The sequence below is a fragment of the Hylobates moloch genome, unplaced genomic scaffold (assembly GCF_009828535.3).
Source record: "Hylobates moloch isolate HMO894 unplaced genomic scaffold, HMol_V3 SCAFFOLD_1, whole genome shotgun sequence".
Classification (NCBI taxonomy): domain Eukaryota; kingdom Metazoa; phylum Chordata; class Mammalia; order Primates; family Hylobatidae; genus Hylobates; species Hylobates moloch.
This window is the reverse complement of record NW_026652276.1, coordinates 118,691,671-118,713,823: the sequence shown is the minus strand read 5'-3', so window position 1 is coordinate 118,713,823 and position 22,153 is coordinate 118,691,671. Positions and strand designations below refer to the sequence as shown.

The window sequence follows — 22,153 nt, the reverse complement described above, 5'->3', positions numbered from 1 at the left end:
GCCAGGCTATGTCCCTCGGCACCTAATGCTGCTCAGAATGGCTTCTCGGAGGAAAAAACCAAAATTTTTTCTTGATCTATTTTACCTTCTCTAATAACTGGCATTCTTTTCTAGTTTTGGTCTTTTGCTCTTGACAGTCTCTCCACTAAGAAATTGGTGCTTCTGAAATAGTCCATTCTCCAACCTTTTTTCTACACTTCTCCTGTTACTAGAAAGGAAAGCATTGCACCAAACACATTGCTACAGATTAAAGCTGCATGCCTATAACCAGTATTTCTGGCTTAAAGAAAACCAAGAGAAGAAGCTAAAGAAACTAAAGTCAGAAAACAGCCGTAATGGGTTGGAGAGGACCTCTGAACTCCAGAGCCTGAAAGACATTCCTCAAGTCAGGAGTCAAGTGTTTGTGTAGGATGTCTCCATCTGAGAGAATGAACTACATACACTTCCTGGGTTATGACTCCAGCAATCAAGGAAAATGTTTTGATTCCAGCTCAAGAGGCTTCACTACGACAATCACACACACAGCCCTGTTCTCCAGACGGAACAAAGGCATGATGAGTGTGTGTGCTTTACAGGCACAGGATTGGGGCGCCCGAGGTACACATGGAGCAGAAGAGACAGACACAGAAGGCACAGAGGCTGGAAGAGCACAGCCTCCACTTTCAGGCAGGACCACAGCCTGCCCTGCCCACAAGGCTAGAGCAGCTACACCAGCAAGGAGAAAGGGAGACCCAAGCAGTTGCAGTCAGCAAAGAAGAGAAGCCAGCCGGAGCAACAAAGTGTCTCTGGCCAAGCAGAAGACAAAAAAAGCTGGGCAGAGACTCTGCAAGGCTTCTGTTCTGGAGAATGGAGGGAAGTGGGTGGGTGGGACCACTTAGTCTATGGTCAGAATCTCTGCAATCCTGGCTCACGCCTGTAATCCCTGCCAGGACAGATCACCTGAAGTAAGGAATTCGAGACCAGCCTGGCCAACATGGTGAAACCCCATTTCTACCAAAAATACAAAAATTAGCCAGGTGTCGTGGCACATGTCTGTAATCTCAGCTACTTGGGAGGCTGAGGCACAAGAATTGCTTGAACCTGGGAGGTGGAGGTTGCAGTGATCCAAGATAGCGCCACTGCACTCTAGCCTGGGCGACAGAGCGAGACTGTCTCGAAAACAAACAAACAAACAACACCAAAAACAGAAACTCTGCAATCCATCACGAGGCCACTAACTGATAACAATACAAGAGTAGGGGGCTAGGGTCAATTTGCGAAGGGGTATTTGAGGGGACTAAGGACATGCTAAAAATGAGTTTTGGGCTCTCTGCCAAACTCTCATAGAGTGGATCTCTCAATAGAGTGAATGATCTTGAATGACTCTGGCCAATAACTTAAATTCTCAGATCCTGTCTCCACCCAAACTAGGCTAAGTGAGATCTCACAGGATGAAGAATCTGTGGTGTGTGCAGCCACTCATCCCTCACCTACCCACAGGCTGGCACTGATTACCGAAGCCTGTCTTCCTGGGGATGAGACCTCAGACTCCCCTGAGCACTGAACTCAGGGGTCTCAGAGTATCTGTTAGTAGGAAAATTCTGCAGTTTGGTGAGTACTCTGTAATGGCACAATCATTCATTTCAAATTTTTAATTTATATTACTTTTTTTTCCATTGTAAGAATAACCACATTATAGGCACATTGAGAAACTATAAATAAGCCAATAACAAAAACACATTTCTCACCCCAAGAGGAATGCCATGATAGCAGGTAGACTATCAATCTCTAAAAACTTGACAATGCATGTCTTCCTTCCCTCTCTCAGCTCCTAACCTCTCTGCTATTGGGAAGCCCCCAGATCCTGAGAGCTTTGGGCTCTCTCCCTCCCTGTGCCTGGGACACACCTCTGCATCCTCCCAGGGTGCGACCCACTTGATGTATCCCCCACCACTTGCTCAGACCATGACTTCTCCCCACTGCCTACACACTGCCTCGTCCTCAAAGGTCTGCAAATATTCTTGGGAAATAAATCAAGAAAAATACTCAGAGTGAAATAAGTCGACTTCCTCAAATTTCAAACTCATCACCTATTCATTTTCAAACTAGTGGTGCCATAAATTGCTCCAGGCTAATGTATCAACATCAAAATCACACATTACTGATAACAAAACACCCTATCTCTGGACAACTGCAAAACTTTTGAGGCAGGCATTATCCTGGATCAGTAAGTTTTCTAGGGAGTGAGAGTAACACACCTTCCAGCAAGAGGACCTATTTTCATTTTCCCTCTTGTACACATCGTACATCATCCTCTTGGCTGCTTTCTTTCTTAAGCAGGGGGCAAATAATATGACGCAACCTTTACTTAGTGACTTCAGTCCTCTCTCTGAGCATGACTGATGTCCACTGGGCTAATGAGGTATAATGCTATTTGCTCCCAGGTAAATGGACTCACCCTGCTGGACTCCGTTGAGTTCTAACGGCTCCTTTCGCTGGCCTCTCTCTTCCAATACTATGCCACTGCCAAAACCACCTCTTACTGAGGTGAACTTACAGGAATTTCCAGGGGCTTCTGTTCCTTCCTGTCTGCTATAGGTTTAGATAACAAACATTCAAAGTTCTGTCATTGTATTTTTAAATAAAATGAAAAATAATAATAATCTTTTTATTTCATTATGAAAAATTGTTACATTTGTTCAAAATTTTTAAACGCACAATATTATAAGGTGAATAAAAATCACCCATAATCCCACCACCCAAATTAAACATCATTATATAAAACATATATTGTGCTCTTATTTTCTCTTTCTACAAAATTGGGACCATACAGTACCTGTTTCCCTGCTTTTATCGCTCAGTAAATCTGAGCATTTTCTCAAATTACTAGATATTTAACATATTTTAAGACAGAATAATAGTCTATCATCAGTGTATGTAATGTTTATCTGATCAGTCTTGTCTTTCCTTATTTCCTTTATTCTAGGGGAATATGCTATTGATTGAATTGAAATGGATATACATGCACACACATGCACACGTCATTGAAACAAATTCCTGGAATTGATGGGTTTAAATGTATGACCTTTGCAAGGCTTTTGTTAGACAGTAGCAAACCGCCTTCCAGAATTAGACCCACTTCTTCACACTCTCCAGCAAGAGCTACTTCTTACAGAGGGCACACCATGGCAGACATGATATCCTATGCTTTACAGACGCCTCTTTCCAGTTCTCACAACAACTTTACAAAGAAGGCACTGTTGTCCCATGTTATAGACAAGGAAACTGAGGCTCAGTACACAAGAGAGCAGAGTTTCAAATGAAACCAGCATTCGCTGGCAGCCTCTCAGGCTGTTACCACTGCACCACAGGGCCCACTAAGCTCATGAGCCTTTGGGAGCTCTCTAGAGAGTCAACTCTATCTACTTTTGTACACAGACTTCAACATCTCTTTTTCAACCCTTTGGGCATCTTTACTCAATTGTGTTCCTGGTGAGAGGCATGGCCAGGAATCTCTGCTTGGGTTATGAGCAGTAACAACAATCTGACAAAATTTGCCGAAAACTGAGAGGCCAAACTTCTAAAAATAAAACTTCACATCTCAAAAATATTGTTGAGGAAAAAACTAAATATAGCATTACCCTACAATCCAGCAATTCCACTTCTAGATACATACCCCAAGGATTTGAAAGCAGGAACTCAGACCCTTGTATGTCGGTGTTCACAGCAGCACTATTCCCAATAGCCACAAGGTGGAGATAACCCAAGTGTCCCTCCCTCAACAGATGATGGAAAAATAAAATGAGGTCCATCCACACAATGGAATATTATTTGGCCTTAAAAAGGAAGGAAATTCTGGCACATGCTACAACATGGATGAACCCTGAAGACATGTTGAGCGAAAGAGGCCAGTTACAAAAGGACAAATGGTGTATGGTCCCACTTACATGAGGTACTAAGAACAGGCAAATCAAGTGACAGGAAGTAGATTAGAGGTTACCAGGGACTGGGGAGAATTATTGCTTAATGGGTACAGAGTTTCTGTTTGGGGTGATAAAAGAGTTTTGGAAACAGATAAATGGTGATGGTTGCACAACACTGTTCACATGACCAATGCCACTTAATGTACACTTATACAAATGACTAAAATGGTTAATTTTGTTTTATATATTTTTAATAAAGAAAGGTTTTTTCAAAATCGTCAAAAGTAATTCCGGCTATTGCAAAACCATCCCCTTTCAAAGGAAAGTGCATCCCTGCCTGCTGTGTGCTGCTAAGAAATGTGGGAAGCAATTTTAGCAACTGTCACACAAAAATAAGCTGCTTACATTAGTTAGGAACAAGGTAATAAAACAGGAGCAATAAATCCTCTTTGCCAGATAGCAGTAACAGGTCAAGGAAAGTCACAGCTAATCTTTTATTCTAAACATCAGGTTCCATGGAAGGATCCAGGCCACTCTGGATCAAACATACCATGTAAAGCTACGGCCTATGATGGCAGCATTTGATTATGCCTCAAAAATTAAGGAAGCAGGAAAGAACCGCACTGTATGTTTGTTAGATTTGGTCATAGGTCCCAAAGCATCTCGTTAAAAATAATCCCCAAAGTTGAACTTGGTGTCAGGCACAGAGATGGGAAGGAGAAGGCACTGACTCCTGCAGGCTGTGCTGTGGGCTGAACCACCCCCACCCCACCCCGGGGAGGGAAGGAGCCTTTGTACCCAGTGCCAGGGAGCTGCAAGCCCCAGGTCCATTCTGCACAGACTCACAGGGCTGTGAACACGCCAAGAGGGAGGATGAACACTCTGCACTTGGACCCACTTAAAAGAAGGATCTGTGCCTTTCTGTTCCATCTAACAGCCCTCAGAGCATAGGCTTCCTTGATTTCCAGCTCAGTTGGTTTCCATATTTTTCTTGTGAAATGAGTGTCCAGAATCAGACACAAACACATCATGCTTTCCTTTTTTGTAAACTGCCTGCTCATGTTCTTTGCCAGTTTTTCTATGTAATGTTTATCTTATTTTATTTATAGGATTTTTTTTACATAAACAGGATACTAATACTCTGCATGTTACATGCATTTTTGTATGTACATGCAAGAAGTTACAAATTATTCTTCCAGGCTGAAGTGTGCCTTTCAGCATGTTAAATATCATCTGTTACGTCTACATAGAAATTTGTAATGGTAATACACTCAAATTTACCATTTTCCCTTTATGGTTGTGCTAAGTCTTATTCACAAAAGTCTTTCTTAGCCTAAGAAAATAAAGATTCTCACTATTCATTAATTCTTCTCATTCAAATAAATAAAAGGCATTTTGTTCTTTCACTTTTAATTATTTAATTGGCCTGAAGCCAATTATTGTGTAGAATACGCAGCAGGGTTCCATTCCTTGCCACCCCATGTGAACAGCCATGGTTCCTGTAATCTCTGTTCTGCCGTGATTTCACTGTGCTGTATTAGTTTCCATAAACGTGTGGGTCTCTTTATGGGATATCTATTCTGGTCCTTTGGTCTATTTGTCTGGCCTTGAACTAATAACATCCTTTCTTAGTTGTGATACCACATAAGAGGGATTGCTATCTGATAGTGCAAATCAATCCTCCAAACGTCTTGTTGTTTTTCAAATTTGTCTTCAAATTCTTGAGTTTCACTCTTTCTTATTAAAGTTAGGAAACATTTTTCAAGTCACACGTGACAAAACTGTTAAGAATTTGGCTGCAACTGCATTAAAGATAAACTTGAGAAACTGTGACATCTGCACTATATTCTGTCTCCTGATCCATGATCATAGTATAGCTCTCCACTTAGGTTGTTTTTATGCTCTGAAACATCCTATAATGCCTGGTAATCTTCCTGAATGTACTCCTAGATAGCTTATAACTTTTGTTAATATTATAAGTGGGATTTCTTTTTATGTTACATTTCCTAACTATTTTTTTCTTGGCATACAAGAGTACTATCACATTTTATATGTTGATCTCACAATAAATCTGTTTAGAGAATTCTTGCTCATTAACATATCTGTGTAAATTTTCTATTTGGATAATTATTTGCAAAAAGACACACATTTCAGTCTTCCTTTCTAATGTTTACATTTTTGTTTCTTCATTTGCTTCTTTTATTACACTAAGACCTCAAGTGACAGGAGGCACCGCTGTCTAATTGTAGATGTTCAAGAACATGACTCTTAACAGTTTTCCATTATGTATGATGCAATGCCATAGGTTTTTAACAAACAAACTTTAACAAGTTAAGGAGGTTTCTTTTCAGTACTAGTTGAGTACAAATTTTGTTATTATTTGTTATGTATTATAATGAGTGAAGAGTTGTATTAAATACTTTTCTGCCAGGTGAAATGATTATTTTTTTTTCCCTTTAATTCTGACATGTTCAGTGTGTTCACTGTTTTATGACAGTAAACTACCCCTGCACTATTATAATAAAACCAACTTGGTCATAACATTTGTTTCATTTAAATTCCACTTAAGATAAGGTACTGAATTTGGTTCATTAGTGTTTTACTTAGACTTTTTGTTTTATGTTAAAATGTAAAATGGTATTATAATTTTGATTTCTTATACTGTTTCAAAGATATACAAACATGGTATGAATCGGAGAGCTCTTGTCCTCTGTGTAAGCTGTTATCCTCTGTGTTTAAGAGTGTATACACTCTTAAACAGTGTGTATAAAAAGAGAAATTGTTGGGGCCAGGCGTGGTGGCTCACGCCTGTAATCCCAACACTTTGGGAGGCCGAGGCGGGCAGATCGCGAGGTCAGGAGATTGAGACCATCCTAGCTAACACAGTGAAACCCTGTCTCTACTAAAAAATACAAAAAAAAATTAGCCGGGCATGGTGGCGGGCGCCTGTAGTCCCAGCTACTCGGGAGGCTGAGGCAGGAGAATGGCATGAACCCGGGTGGTGGAGCTTGCAGTGAGCCGAGATTGCGTCACTGCATTCCAGGCTGGGCGACAGAGCGAGACTCCATCTCAAAAAAAAAGAGAAATTGTTTGTTTCTTGAAAGTTTAATATCACTCATCTACAAACCACTTGAGTATTTTTGAAGGTATAGTATTGATTACGATTTCTTCCAGAGCTGTTTCTCTATTATGATTTTATATTTCAAGAGTCTATTTTGTTTTTACATTTTTGCAATAAATCATCTATTTCCCCCAGATTTCTATTTTTTCATTCACAGTTTTCTTGATGCTGTTTTTAAAACTTGCTAACATGCTCTTAACATGATTTTCTGGGGCACCTTTTGCCCTCCTGAGTGTCTGTGCTACAGGTTTGCTGTTAACGGTCGTTTTTACAAAAGACTGGTGTTTGATTTTGTTCCTATTGGTACTCTATTTCAACAATTTCTGACTTTAATTTTTATAATGAATACCTTCTACATTCCTTATTCTATTTCATTTCTGTAATTTCAATTTTTCTTTTTTTGAAGCTTAGAAAGTTAGCCTTACCACCTTTGCAGCATTGTATGACTTTCCACCTGTACTATGTTCACTTTCATTCAGTTCTAAATGATTGATATTTCCATTGCAATTTCCTCTCTAACTCATAAATAAGAGTGGGTGTGTTTTAAAGTTTCCGCATGCATGTTTATGTGATTTGTTTTCAACTTTTTATGCTGACGTCTGATTTATTCACACTGGGTCAAAGAACAAGACTTGCATGAAATAGATTGCTTAAAATTTAGTGCAACTTTCTATATACAGTAAACTTTTCAAAAAGTTACACCGGTTTTAGAAAAGAATCAAGAGCCTCTGTTGGGTAGAGGGAGCTATGTGTGTCTATTAACTTGAGTTTGTTAACACTATCACGAATTGACTTGGAATTACTCCTACTATCTTATTTTGTATTTTGTTTAGTATCTTTTTTCTCTTCACATCTTGTTTTTTCTTCCGTTTTCTAGTTGATGTTGTTTGATTGTTGTTGTTTTTCATATATATTCCCTTATATCGTTTTCTGCAAGTTTGGGAACTAGATATGCACATTCTTTTAGTAATTACAGTCAATACTTTAGATGATCCTAATATTTTTAAATACACAATTAATTATTTATCACGTATTATTTTCCCATATATGCTGTGTTTCCCTAGTATCCACATTCCTTCTTCCTCGAGAAGTACTTTTAATCATTCTTCTAGGCCAGGCACTGCGGCTCACATATGTAAACCAAGCGCCTCCAGTGGTCGACACGGGAGGATAGCTTGAGGAGTTTGAGACAAGCCTGGGAGGCATAGCGAGGACCCATCTCTACAAAATTTTAAAAACTAGCCAGGAGTGGTGGCGCACACCTGTAGTCCCATGTACTCAGAAGGCTGAGGCTGGAGGATCACTCGAGTCTAGGAGTTCAAGGCTGCAGTGAGCTATGAGCTGCACTCCGGCCTGGGTGAGAGAGCAAACTTGGTCTCTTAAAAAATTAAAATAATAATCATTCTTTTAGTAAAGCTTGCCAGTGACACATTTTTTTCTCAATCTCTGCCTGAGAAAGCTTTATTTGACCTTCCCTAGTCAGTGATATGTTGGCATAACATTCTAGATGGATGGTTATCTTTCCCCCTGCACTTAGAAGTACACTGCATTGCCTTCAGGCATTGCCCAGGGTGCCCAGGCCTTGCCTCATTTCCTCTTGTTGTGTTTCATAGATTTTGCCTTGTCTTAACAGACATTATTCTTTCATGCATCTGTCTGAGCATTACAAACACATATTTCAAAGCCCTGGTCACACTTTCTTTTTGTTGCATATAGGCTAAATTGGTAATCTCTTGGTTTTGTTAGCTATACCATATTTCTTAGTATGGGTCTGCTCCATGTGCTTTTGGAATGTTGGTTTGCAGACTCGCGTTAGGTGGGTTGTTTTGTTTTTCTTTTCCTGCCTCCCCCTCCCCACTGAGTGGTCAAGTCGGGACAGTCTGGAGCTGCTGCCTCATGGAAGACTGCAAATGTTGCAGTCTGCGTCACTGCACTGGGAGGCTGCTTGGGTTAGCTGTGGTTGCAGGGTTGCATCCACTCTGCCTGGCTGCCTGGCCATGAGTTCACATGCACTACAATTCCTCCCAGGCAACGGCCCTTTTCCAGCATCTTTTGAAAAGAGGGGAGCCCCACCACAGCTCTCGGCTGGATACGGTGGGCCTGGCTCTGGCCCTGCTTCCCCAGTCACTGCCGGAGAAGGGAAAGCGCAGCCCTTTGTATTCCCTAGGACCCAGGACAGCAGCACCCATGCCGCTTTGGGAGCCACAGCCCTGAGGGGACAGCACTATTCAATGCTCTGTGGACATGCTTGGGTCTGAGCAAGGCTGAGTCCTTTTGGCTTTCCCATTTTACATGCTATGTGTATGTAAAATGATTGAGAGGTGGCCAAGTCAAGGGTATGCTTAAAGGTATCAACCCTCTGGGTCACTGAGCAGAGGTGGGGTTCAATATAGTGACGTGTTCATCCATTCCTTTAAGCCCTGTTTCAGGTGTGGGGATACATCCGAGACTCAGTTTCAACTGCATACTGCGTAACTCCACATCAGGGAAGAGAACCAGCTCTCTTCTACACAGAATGTGCTCCACGTTCTGTGCTGCAAATGTCCCTTAATTGAACTACTTTGATATCTGTAGAATATTTGAGTGTACAATTTAAAGACAAAGGATAAAAGGTAAGCCTTAAAAAGTTCTTTCAGTGTAATTTTTTCTGGTTTCCTAATTAAAGTATTAACCTAAGTTTTTATATGAGCATTAACACCAAGGCTTAAATTATTTCCATTTAAATGAGATCATTTGTGAGCATACAACGTAACACGTTAAAATTTTCTTAAGCTTTGAAGTCAATACTAACAAATTGGTACCCTTTCCCCGCATCATGTCATTTCAAAGTTTTCTTAAAGATGATCCTAAAATTATGCTTGCCACAGAAAACCTTGACAGTTTTTATGAATCTTCTAACAATTGAGAAAACACTGCTTTGACTTCATGGTCAGATCCCAGCTTTTATTTTTATAGTCAACCTTTCTCATTAAGTAATTTATGAAAATCTGAATATTCACATTCCCACTAGCTCTAGGACCTGTGATTTACTGTACTTAAACTCTCCAATAAGCCAAACAACGTGCCACACGCACGTTTCGTTCTGTCTAATCCTCAGGCTCCTCATTCTACAGCAAAGCTTCCATTTATTCGATCTAATTTCCTAAGTAGTCTAATTTTCTAAAGGTAGTTCCCTTTCATTCCTTTCCCACAATGACCTCATCGGAAATTAAATCTTAATAGAAGGAACAGAAAGAATCACAGAAAGGTAAAGAAAGAGTACACACACCCAAAACCATCTTAATTGGAAATATAAAAATGCCAAAATCAAGAGGATTCACCTTGGAGTACCCTTCAATAGGTGACATCAAGTCGCCTTTCGGCTGAAACCTAGATAACTCGTATGAAACTGATCTTGAAGTTTTGCTCACTGAAGTTTGCTAACTCAAAGGAAATACATTAAGATCTCAGAACCAAGGATCTTTCTCTATTTTGGAATTCATTGTCCTTAATGAGAAAAGAAGAACCAATGTTAGAATTGTAAGCTATTAGTGTCAAGAGCAACATTTTAGAATATCAGGTCCTGGCACTGCTGCAAAGCTAGAACTGGGAGTGTTCTTGTGTTTTGCTCATTCCTTACCCTGGTGATTCGCAAGTCGGTCAGACTGCACGGGGAGTCCTGGTCCTGCCGGGTCTTGTTGACTGCGAGGTGTCTGCTCCACCTTGTCCTAAAAAAACAGGACCGCAGCAGAAAGGCTGTGAGTTCACAAGAAGCATCCCACACTTTTCAACGCCCAGCTTCCCCAGCATTTCCTTTCTTCCTCAATTCCTTACTTCCTTTCCACTTACTTACTTTTTCCGTTTTCAATGATAGTTGTTGAAAACAGACTGCATAAGGGAAGCTAATCGTGAAAAGGTGCAAGCTGTTTGGCAAAGGAATTAAAAGTTACTCCTGTGTTTGGGCTTAAATAGCTTTCCCTGAATAGCAATTCAAAGAGAATTATTGCCAACTGCTCCATTTAGGCAGTGAATAGAAATAATTAACATTCCATGGAACACATGCATTTTCTGTAACAACTACAGGTAATCAAGTGCTGGGCGTTCTGTTACCTGGGACAGAAACATCTAGAAAGTGTTTTATAAATGGTTCCCCTACAAAATGTTAAGGAGCTCAGTGGCATTTTTTTAGACATTAGTGTGAGAACAACACTTTCAGGCAAAATGTAAAACAGCAATATTATGATCCTAAGCCCATAATTCTAGAAACACACCTGCATGGGACCAGAGCCAATGAAAAATACATTCAAATGTGGGGAAACAAATATTATCAGTGACTAACTTGGGGTGGAGAGATGTCTGTTTTCTCTTATAGATTTATAAAAATCTTTGAAATCTTTATGATGCATATGTACTACTATTGTAATTAGAAAGGTTTGAACTGTGCCAAAAGTATAAGATGTGCCCCAAAACTACTATTAATACATTGTCACCAATATCAGAGTTGACTTCAGCAAATTCTCTCCTATTCATGCAAAAGAGACCTTCCAGATTGCAAACTGAAGCACGTGAAACATCCAGCATGCGACGTGCTGGCGACAGCCAACATGCACACATAGCTCCCTCTGCCAAGCGGGCCTCCCGCCACAGAGGTGGCCACTGAGGCATGGGAAGGTGAGGCACCTCCACAACCGTCATCACCCAGTGGGTCCCGGCTGTTCTGGGTCTCAAACTACAGAGTCCACACTCCTTCCCACCACTCTGCAGTGCCCAAACTGCCCAAGAAACTCAAAAGGCACATTGATTTCAACAAGGTGCCCAAGCAGCAGGCCTTGGGAATGAGACTCTTAATTTCTGCCTGAATGCTTCCCAGCAAGCGGTTTCTCTGCCCAGAGCCCTCCTCGCTCACGCATGAAATGGGATGGATGCTCACTTTTCTGCTGCGTGCACACTGACCTGGGAGCAAACAGGTTTAGGTCTGGTCAACGCTGTGCTTCACGGACCACTCACAATGGGGGGAAGCAGAGGGTAGCCCAGGGGACAGACTCCAGCAGGGTCAGCTCACCCACATCTACCACTTAGAAGGAGGATGCTTGTTCCCTGGGAGGCAAAGTTGCGTTCACACCTTCCTCCAGAATATCTGGAGAAAACAAAATAAAATGAACAAAGCCCTAAGGAAGGGAGACATTTTCACCAGCTTCTCTCTTTTTCCCCTTTCAAAAGAAATAGCTTTCTTTTCATTTTTTAATCACAGATGTAAAACTTGCTAAGTATAAAAATTTGCATTTTGAGATGCTAAAAAATGAACAAAAAATTAAAACGGAACCTCTCTTTTTATCAGAATAACAAAAACAAAAACTACTTTGTGCATCTATGCAATGTTTGGATTATTTGTAGAGAACATGCATACTCTATTTGAGTCACATGGGGATTACAAATGATCCTGATAAACACTGAATCATAATTATCTTCCACATATTGTGTTTTAATATCGTTTTTTAAATTTTTCAGGCCAACAATCATTATCTCCATCGGCACTCTAGTGAACCCCACCAAGTAGAAGTGTAGTGTAATTCATTTCACCAATATCCTACTGATGAAAACACAGGTTGTTGGAAATGTAAGCTTTTGACTAAGAAAGAGCGGAAGGACTGTTTGGAGCACACAGTGTCTGGGAGGAAAGGGCAAGGTCCCCAAGAACCTCTGCAACAGGCGCTGAGGAGGGAGCTGTGCTCCCCTGGCTATCTGAGAGGGTGGTACCTCCCAGCCCAGCCCCTCAAGTTCAGCCATCCCCATCTAGTTTCTGCAATTCCATGGCCAACACTTCCCACCCAGTCTGCTCTTTAGCATCTGAAATATTTTTCCTCTTTTCTGAATTTTACAACAATCCAAGCAAAGAAAATTTTTATATAAATATCTAACCTAGAGTAGATAGAAAATTAGCCTAAATCCTACAACAGTGGGATAATAGCATTCCCATGGTCTTTGCACCTTTGTTGTACATAACTAGACACTGTTGAAATCAGATTGTGTAAATAATTCTGTGTTTTCCTGTCCCTGTCTTCAACTATTTTAAAACTTCGGTAAATATCATTTTTTTCATATTCTAAACTACGCTAGTAGACACTCTGTAGTTGTTTTCAACTTTCAGACAGCATAATGATCAAATAAACACCTTTGAGCACAAAACTTTGTCCACATTTCTGATTATTTGCTTAGGATCCCTAGAAGTAGAAGGACTAGGCCAGAGGCCACGTGCACTTTTTTAAGATTCTAGATACACACAAACTCTTCTTCACACACTCACCCTTCTACCCGGAGTGGAGGCAACCGCCTGTTTCATAACACCCAAGCCAGCCAGTGACTGTTTATTTTTCTGGAATTTTTTTCTGGCTAATTCCAGAGGTAAGCAGCGGCCCCATCCTGTGGTTTTAATATGCAGGTCTATAATGCTGAGGTTGAACATTTTTCATAAGCGAATTAGACCTTTGTATTTCTTCCTTTGGGCTATCCTTTAACAGGTCAGCTAGACTAGATCCTGAGGGCACAAGGGGTTCCCAATAAAAAATGTCCATGAATGAATCACAACCCCAACACTCATCAGCCAAGGGTTTGGGGCCAGTTACCTGGATTCTCTGAGTCAATCTGCTCATCTGTTTATGATGGAAAACATCAAGCCAGGCTGAGCCCTGGGTAAGCACCCATCCCTGGTGGCCCGCTGGCCTCCTGACCCTCTGTCACTGAACACCGACTTGCTTCCACTTCTCCCATGATGAGTTTTTTATGCAGTAGGCAAGTAAGTTCATTCACATTTGTAGCAAATGTTTTTCCCACTTTGCATGTCTTTAAATTTAATTATACTTTTGATTCTTAAAAGTATAATCCAATGTAGTCAAGTTTATTGACCTTATCTTTTTGGCTCATCATTTAACCTTGAAAATGATTTTCAGCCTCTATCAAGAAAACGGAAAAATCTTCATTTGTGTTTTACTCTGATTTCTCTTCTGACTTGATGTATTACTCTTTCCTCTTCCTGACATTTATTTTGGGGGATAGTAAAAGGAGAGAAAATACAATGACTCCTTCCCCCCAAAAGTAGTTGATCAGTTCTACCAGGCCCACTTAGCACCCAAGCCTTCCTTCTGTCTGATTTGGGAGGTCACCCTGCTCATGTGTTACAATCTTACACACATCCAAGTGTTTCTCAGCCACCTCCTCGCCGGTTCCACAGAGCTGCCCGCTCCCGGGCCAGCAATCCCACATTTTCCATTCTCACAGCCTGCCAACATGTTTTCTCATCAGCAGAACATTTCCCCTCTTGCTTCTTTTATATGAATTCCTTAGTCATTTTCTTCCAAGCAAACATCAAAATAGTTTCAAAGTTTGCTTAAATTATTAAAACATCTCATCTGAAATATTTACTGCTATGTATGTGAATGATTACTACACACTGCTAATACGAATGTTGCTATTGGGTTGATCCCATAAACACTGAGAGACTATATTCAGAAGATATGCTACCCCACCTATTTCAAAGGGTGGGTGAGAGCAGCCTCCAGATCACCCAGGGCCTGCACAGCCCTGCTCCAGGCCTGTCCTGCAAGGAGCCCTAAGGCCCTGCAGGTTAACAAGCCCCTTGGGTGCTTCCTGTGCACCGTGAGGTGTGAGGCCCATTCCTCTGTCAGATGACTGCTTTGCCCAAGACTTCCTCTTTTAAGTGCCAACCAGGCTCCACTGAGACATCTATTTAGAAGACAAGTAACTTGCAAACCTAATTTAAGGCAACCTTGTCTAAATAGTGTCACCAGATTTAGCAAATACAAATACAGGATGTCCAATTAAATTTGAATTTCAGATTAATAACTAACAATTTTTTGGTATAAGTATGTGGCAAATATTTCATGAGACTTATCCTTAAAATGTATCTGTAGCTTATCTGTAATTTAACCGGGGATACTATATTTTATCTTGCAACTCTATGCCTCAAGCACTGTTAAAATCTGACAGGCCTGCATGACAAAGTATGGCAGTAAGAACAAAATTTCAACAAGTGGCTCATTTGTTTATGAAATTCCAAGGTCAAAAAAGAAATGTACCTTCTTTAATTCAATAGATAGACACTTCAGACATGAAGTCTGTTGTCCTGAGAAGCCAAGAAAGATTTCTTGGTACGACAAATGATGGTGATTGTAAAATAAAGCCAAAACACAAAAGGCAGCAGGGAAAAAGTTAGCCACCGTGGCACTAAAGATCATCCGGACAGAGCTGGAAGGTAAGCAGCAAATGTCTACCCACCATTCAGAGGCAAACAGTGGCGCTTTGCCAGGTGCAGGGTAATGAACACAGGGACAAGAATAAAAGGTTTATCATTGTGTTAGCTTGGTTTCCTCTCCAGGTTAGCTTTTGTTTGTCTGTGTGTCTGTTTCCCAGCCTCGCCCATTGGGGGAAAGACTGGGAAGGGAATGGGGGAGGCCCTGTGAGTCTGCTTTTTTTTTTTTCTGAGACAGAGTCTCACTCTTTCGCCAGGCTTGAGTGCAGTGGCGTGATCTCGGCTCACTGCAATCTCCACCTCCCGGGTTCAAGCGATTCCCCTGCCTCAGCCTCCCGAGTAGCTGGGACTACAGGTACGCACCACCCCACTCGGCTAATTTTTTGTATTTTAGTAGAGATGGGGTTTCACTATGTTGGCCAGGATGGTCTCGATCTCCTGACCTCGTGATCTGCCTGCCTTGGCCTCCCAAAGTGCTGAGATTACAGGCGTGAGCCACAGTGCCCGGCCATGAGTCCGCTTTTTACTCAGAGCCCTTAATCACTATGCTCTCTACCTCTAAAGGAAGGTGAAAGGATGGGAGAGGGCAGCCAAGCTCCTTAATTAAAGTCCCACAGGTCACTTCACTAATGCTGAACTTTCCCAAATCCACATGCTTTAGAAAAACTTGCCAAAGTCAGAATAAGCCCATCCAGCAGATCAGGGCAGAAACACAACCTTCATAAAGATGAACATGAGAAGCCCTCCCTCTCCTGGGGTGACCCAGTCCCAGGCCCTGTGCTGAGCCATCTCCTGTAACAGAGCCCTCCAGTGGGTGAGGAGAATGGTTTCTGTCGGCTCCTCTGTCCTATGCCGGGCAGTGAGTCTGCCTGAGCTGCATCGACCAACAGCTGGTCCTCTGACCCCCAGTGGTGGGCGGCCAATGGAGCCAGGCCAGGCAGGAACATGGCCTGGGAGGCCAGCTGGGCTGTTCCTTCCGTAAGCCACGTTTTGGGGGTTGCACAAATGTCCCCTGGCCTCACTCCCTCCTCTCCTTGCTGGCCTCAGGCTGGGACCCACAACTCAGCTGCTTTCTCCAGACCCCTCCATTAAACTCTTTTTTATTTGCTCCCCACCCCCACCCTGCGCCCTCTGGAGGATGCCTGCTGCAGACTGCCAAGACCCTGGCTAACAGAGGCAGGTGGCTTAACTTCCCTCACTCTGCGGATGAAGGGCTGGAGGTTTCAAAGAGTACACATAAAAAGTGACTCATGGGAGGAAGAAAATGGTGAGCTGTGCTGTGGACTCTGTGGTCATGCCTGTTAGGGTACCAGGTGGCCTGGTGTGGCTGGTCCTCACCTTGGAGAACATGGTAGAAATGCAGGCTCCCAGGCCCCAGCCAGAGCTGCTAAGTCAGGCCCACGATGGGGGACCCAGGTGTCTATGTGTGAACTGTCCTTCCTAATGTAACATGGCTCATAACCTCCATGGCACTCTAGGAGCCACAACCCAGCTGGTTTTCCTTGACTCCAAAGCGACTGCTGTATGCCTCTCATAGCACTCGGCCCTGGATGCTCACTATGTAGAATGTTCTCTACCCCATCCACCATGCACACCCCATCAACCCATCCTCAAGGCTCATCCCTTTGGCACTTTCTCTGACAACCCCAATGAAAAGTCTACCTCCTCGTACCTTACCCGGCAGCCCTGCTTTAATTCCAAGCAGGAAGTAACAAGGGTGAATGGATTGGTGCCCACCCTCTCCCCAGAAATGGGCCTCCTTGACTCATCCTCACAACCCCGGCACACGGCCCAGCCTCACCCCAAGATCTGGGGCAGGGAAGCCTCTGCCTCTCTGTGAGGATAGAGGGACAAGAATGCTCCACCACCCACCTTTCAAAGCCCAGGCTTCAGCAAAAAGCATCACAAGGTAGCCTGGGCACAAAACAGCGGGGAAGCAGCCCCTACCACCAGTCACTGGCATTCCATTTAAACTAGAGCATCAAATGCACTCTTGCCTCTGCTGGGTACCAACTAAACACTACAAGATGCACAAGAGAAACCGGCCCCAGAGAACCAGGGTATGTTGTTCATTGGGTGATTCAGGCAGTTTTCTTATCTAAAAAGCGGGAGCAACGCACGGCTGGAGGGGCAGCGGGGAAAACTGGATGAGAGGAGTGCCATTATCAGTGCGGCGGGCACTGCAGGTGACAAATGGAAGGATTGCACAGCAGGCCGGACACTGGCTCAGATCCCAGGCCCCCACATGCTGGTTACTCCTGGGACTCAGGGCAACTGCCTCACCTTCGGGGTATCTCCACACCTTCCTGAGGCAGAACAACCACTTCATAGGTCACTTCTGAGGTTCAAATTAAAATAACATAAATAAAGGGCTTGCCCAGCAACTAAAGGTACTGAGTGTTCGGTAGACAGCGGGCACTGACCTTACTACGGAACACAGGGCCGGCAGCTTGCATAGGAGGTCTCTCTCTCCCTCTCTCTACAGTGGGTATCACGTGGCTGTGTCCTCAGCCTGCCCTGTGCACAATATTTTCAGAACCCGGAGAACGGCACAGAAGGCACACTTAATAACTCCACTAAGGTAAACAAAGACCAATGCCACAGGGAACAGAATGACAGGGATTCGAAATGTCTTCCACCTGGGAGAATGCCCGATCAAAACCTACGGGCTTAACAGGGATCAACTTTAAACATTACAGGTATGCAAAAACAACCAACCAAATTAAAAAAAAAAAAAAAAGGCAACAGATGAGAACTACTCCTGAGGGTGCAGTTAAAAGGGGCTCTCCCAGCCCTCCCCCACCCCCCAAAACCCTCTCCTGCAGCTACCCTCAGATTTTTGGTGCAAACGCAAAGGAGAAGACGCAATCCTACACGACCCACCATCCGGGTCCCAGAGCTCCCTGGGGCCTTCCTGCAGGCAGTTTCCCAAACCCCTCCTGCCCAGCCAGGGACATCAGCTGAGACAGGTGGGGCACATTGCTGGAGTCCACCCAAGGGCGCTGAGTCTGCAGATGAACATGTGAACTGCAACAGGGATGGGATTTGTCATTTCACACAGGATACACTTAAAGAAGTAAAATGTTTCAAACCGCAAGCCTATTAAGCTATTGCAGCCCAAGTGAAGAGTGACTACCTGTGTCACCTGCATTTTGAAAGTGGAGGCATCACCCAGCTCATCAGTTCCCTTCCAACGCCTGATACCCTCTCTACCAACTGCACATATGCCTGCTCTAGAAATCTGAACACACATAAGCCGTCAGATACAGTGTAGTTACAGATTTCACAACTACCCTCCCTCAGCCATGTAATTATACTTTTATTAAATATTAATGTAAAATGGCAGGGTTTCTACTTATATTATAGTTCCTGGGTACCAGGTACAGTGCTAGACAGTTTACACACATTCCCACTTAAATCCTGTCTCTAATGGGTACTGTTGCTACCTCATCTTTACAGATGAGGAAAAAGGAGGACAGCAGCTTGCCCAGCGAATCACATCTCATAAGCGTGGGTGTGAGACCCATTGGGGCTGAATCAGAGAACATGTCCTTAACAACTGAGCTATGGGTAACTACAAAATCTGTCACTCACAGAATTCCTAAAATATGCAGAAACTCCACAAGGCTGAAAAAGGCTGAAAAAAAAAATTCCTAAAACATTAGTGAACTTTGCTGCAGTATCAGCACTCCAATTCTGCCATTTGCAAGGTGTGCAAAACTAGCCCCTCAAATGGAAATAACCCTCATAATAAATGAGCCAGAGCCATTTTTCTCACCCAAAGTGACACTGCCTGTTTTGATATTACACTTTATGTCTATGCAAGAGGAAAGGGAGCAAGAGGCTTTTAAGCAGAGATTTCAGTCAAACTGATCCTTAAATCAAAACAAGAGCTGCTTCCAAAAGCCTGAGATGGGGAAAAAGAAAACTCAGCAAGCCAGGTGTCTCGTATCAAGGAAAAAGGGGGATGCTCTTTACTTACAATTGTATTCACACAGGCTGCTGAGGCTGACATGAAAATATCTGGGCAAGCCCTGGTCAGAGTACAGAAAAACTTTTCTCCCAAATGGTAAGAATGCCTGGCCTGGCAGGGAAAATACCACCACATAAAAAATGATCACATTTTCACTAAAATCATACGGCCTAAAAAAGACACAGATCAGTGGCTTGTACTCCATATTCAGGCACTTATTTCCACATAACTACTTCCAAGTGTGGCCATTCTTGAATTAAAAGCAAAAGTAGTGCATGAGCTGCCTCACTTTAACCACCCACTCTGCAGTGTTCAGCACAGAAACATCAATTCCGGTTATTCACAAGGGGAGGAGTCTATCAATCATTTACATTTTAAACAGCTCTATTGAGATATAAATTACATAAGTTTCATCTGTTGGAAGTGTACAAACCAATGAATGTTAGTATAATTAAGGATCTGTACAACCATCGCCACAATCTAATTTTAGAACATTTCCATCACCCTACAAAGAAACCTCCTGCCCAGAGCCTGTCAATCTTGACAAATGGTTTTCCCAAAATAAAATGCCTTTGCCAAGTCAGTTTTGTTCCTGTTTTTGGATCCGGTATTCCCACATCAATGAGGCATTTTGGCCGAAAGGCGGACAGCACTAGCTCTAGCATTTCTACAGAAGAGTAGCTACATGACCTTGGGGAAGACATTAAACCACCCTGTGTGAGTATAACCTCCAAGGACTATTGAAGATTTAGTGTGATCACACATGGAAAGCACGGCTCAGTAAATCTCGGCTGCTATTTTTACTACTGCCACTACTGCCCCTGCCTCCTCCTCCTCTGCCGTCACTACCTCCCCTCCCAACATTTCCACCATCACTCCACCCCTTCCCACCACCTCCTTCCATCTCCATCACTTCTACTGCCACATCAGCTTCACTGCCACCTCACTCTCATCCACCCCTACCATCATTCACTACCACCTCACCATCACCTCACACTCACCAATCTCTACCACTCAACCTCCAGCACTTCGACCAACTCCTCTGCCGTCACTACCTCCCCTCCCAACATTTCCACCATCACTCCACCCCTTCCCACCACCTCCTTCCATCTCCATCACTTCTACTGCCACATCAGCTCCTCCTCTACCTTCTCCACCTCCTCCACTGCCACCTCCATCTCCTCCACCACCCCTACCATCATTTCCCTCCCCCCCCCCCCTCTCTAGCACCTCCACCATCACTTCCACCATATCCACCATCACCTCCACCATCACCTCCACCATCTCCACCATCACCTCCACCTCCTCCACTTCCTCTACCACCTCCACCCTCACCTCTAGCTCCTCCTCCTCCACTACCTACCTCTTCATCACCACTTCCACCTATTCCATCACCTCTACTCCTTCCCACCACCCTTCACCTCTTACATCTCCAACACCTCCATTGCTACCATCACATCCACCTCCACACTCTTCATTATCTCTATTTCCTCCTCCCCCTCCACCACCACCATCATCTCTACCTCTTCCTCCCCTACCTTCACCCCTCCCCACCACTTCCTCCATCCCCAACTTTAACAAAAAGGCAACTATTCAGACACCAAAATATCCACATGTATTAACATAATATTAATTTGTTAGAACAGTCAAAATGTAGCAGCAGTACCTTAATCGATCATGAGTTCTGGAGTAACTTAACAGTCTGAGAAATTAGAAGATCAGAATCTCTAACCTACCCACTTAATAATGCTGACAACACAATCTTTAAAGTACTACAAGAGGATCAGTGACAATGCAAGTTACAGTCAAATTATATTTATATACTTTAAATATAACTTGAGGCCAGGTGCAGTGGCTCACGCCTGTAATCCCAGCACTTTGGGAGGCCAAGGTGGGTGGATCACAAGGTCAGGAGATCGAGACCATCCTGGCTAACACGGTGAAACCCCGTCTCTACTAAAAATACAAAAAATTAGCCGAGTGTGGTGGCGGGCGCCTGTAGTCCCAGCTACTCAGGAGGCTGAAGCAGGAGAATGGCGTGAACCCGGGAGGTGGAGCTTGCAGTGAGCCGAGATTGCGTCACTGCACTCCCGCCTGGGCTACGGAGCGAGACTCTGTCTCAAAAAAAACAAAAAACGGAGTGCAATCCTGAGCCCTCCTGAGCTCCTAGGTGGGGTGCACAAAGCCGTTGCAATTGCACTGAACCCAACTTCTTCAGCTTCAAGCTTCTCATTTTCTCTCTGGGTCCCACAACCCCAGCAACCTCTACACTAAAACCAGAGAACCAAACCATGTGCAGCTGTGACCGTGATCAACAGAGCCAGGGTTGCCCTCCTAGCAGATCAGGGCCTAGGAGGCACATGACACACCCACACTCTTCCCCCATGAGCAGAAGGAAGAGAGAAATCTCTTCCTTGAACTTTCTCAACAATAATCTCAGAATTTGGAAATAACTCTCATTGTTCTGGCTGACCAGGAAAAGGCCCCAGGGTTTGATATGATGTAATCCTTGATGGTGGCTTTTCCTCATTTCTAAGTCCCTCCCACAGGCGGAGGGCAGGGGGCCAAGGGTAAATGGCAGTCGATGCCAAGAAGCTGGAGGCGGAATGAGGAAAGCTAGGTCTGGCCTGGAGCTCCAGCCTGGGGCTCCCAGGTGTGGCAGCCCTTCGAAGGGCAGGTGCGATCTGGAGCAGGGAAGGGCATGGAGCAGCTTCCAGGTGCAAGCAGAAGGGCTGGGCTGGCAGGGCAAGAGGACGGCGGTTCACAGTGATGCTCCCCAGAGGCTTTGGATAAAGCTCGTTTTATTCATAAAAATGAATAAACAGCACAGATCCCAGGGCTCAGGAAACTCAATCTCTCTGCCAAAGAGTGACTTTTCCCAGTAAGACCAAACTCGGGCAGCCATTACAGCA

The 22,153-nt window shown here is 43.6% G+C and overlaps 1 protein-coding gene across 16 annotated transcripts in view; it reads right to left on the bottom strand.

Moving 5' to 3' along the window:
- Positions 1-22,153, bottom strand: part of GRB10 (growth factor receptor bound protein 10) — a 203,543-nt gene that overhangs the window by 103,067 nt on the left and 78,323 nt on the right. For 15 of the 16 annotated variants that reach the window (XM_032758035.2, XM_058444833.1, XM_032758034.2 and 12 more), the window contains one exon: positions 10,643-10,730. In XM_032758035.2, coding sequence (XP_032613926.1) covers positions 10,643-10,730 — 88 coding nt within the window. Of the gene's footprint in view, positions 1-10,642; positions 10,731-11,955; positions 12,140-22,153 lie in introns of all 16 variants that reach the window. The other variant, XM_032758038.2, reaches the window with a different exon arrangement.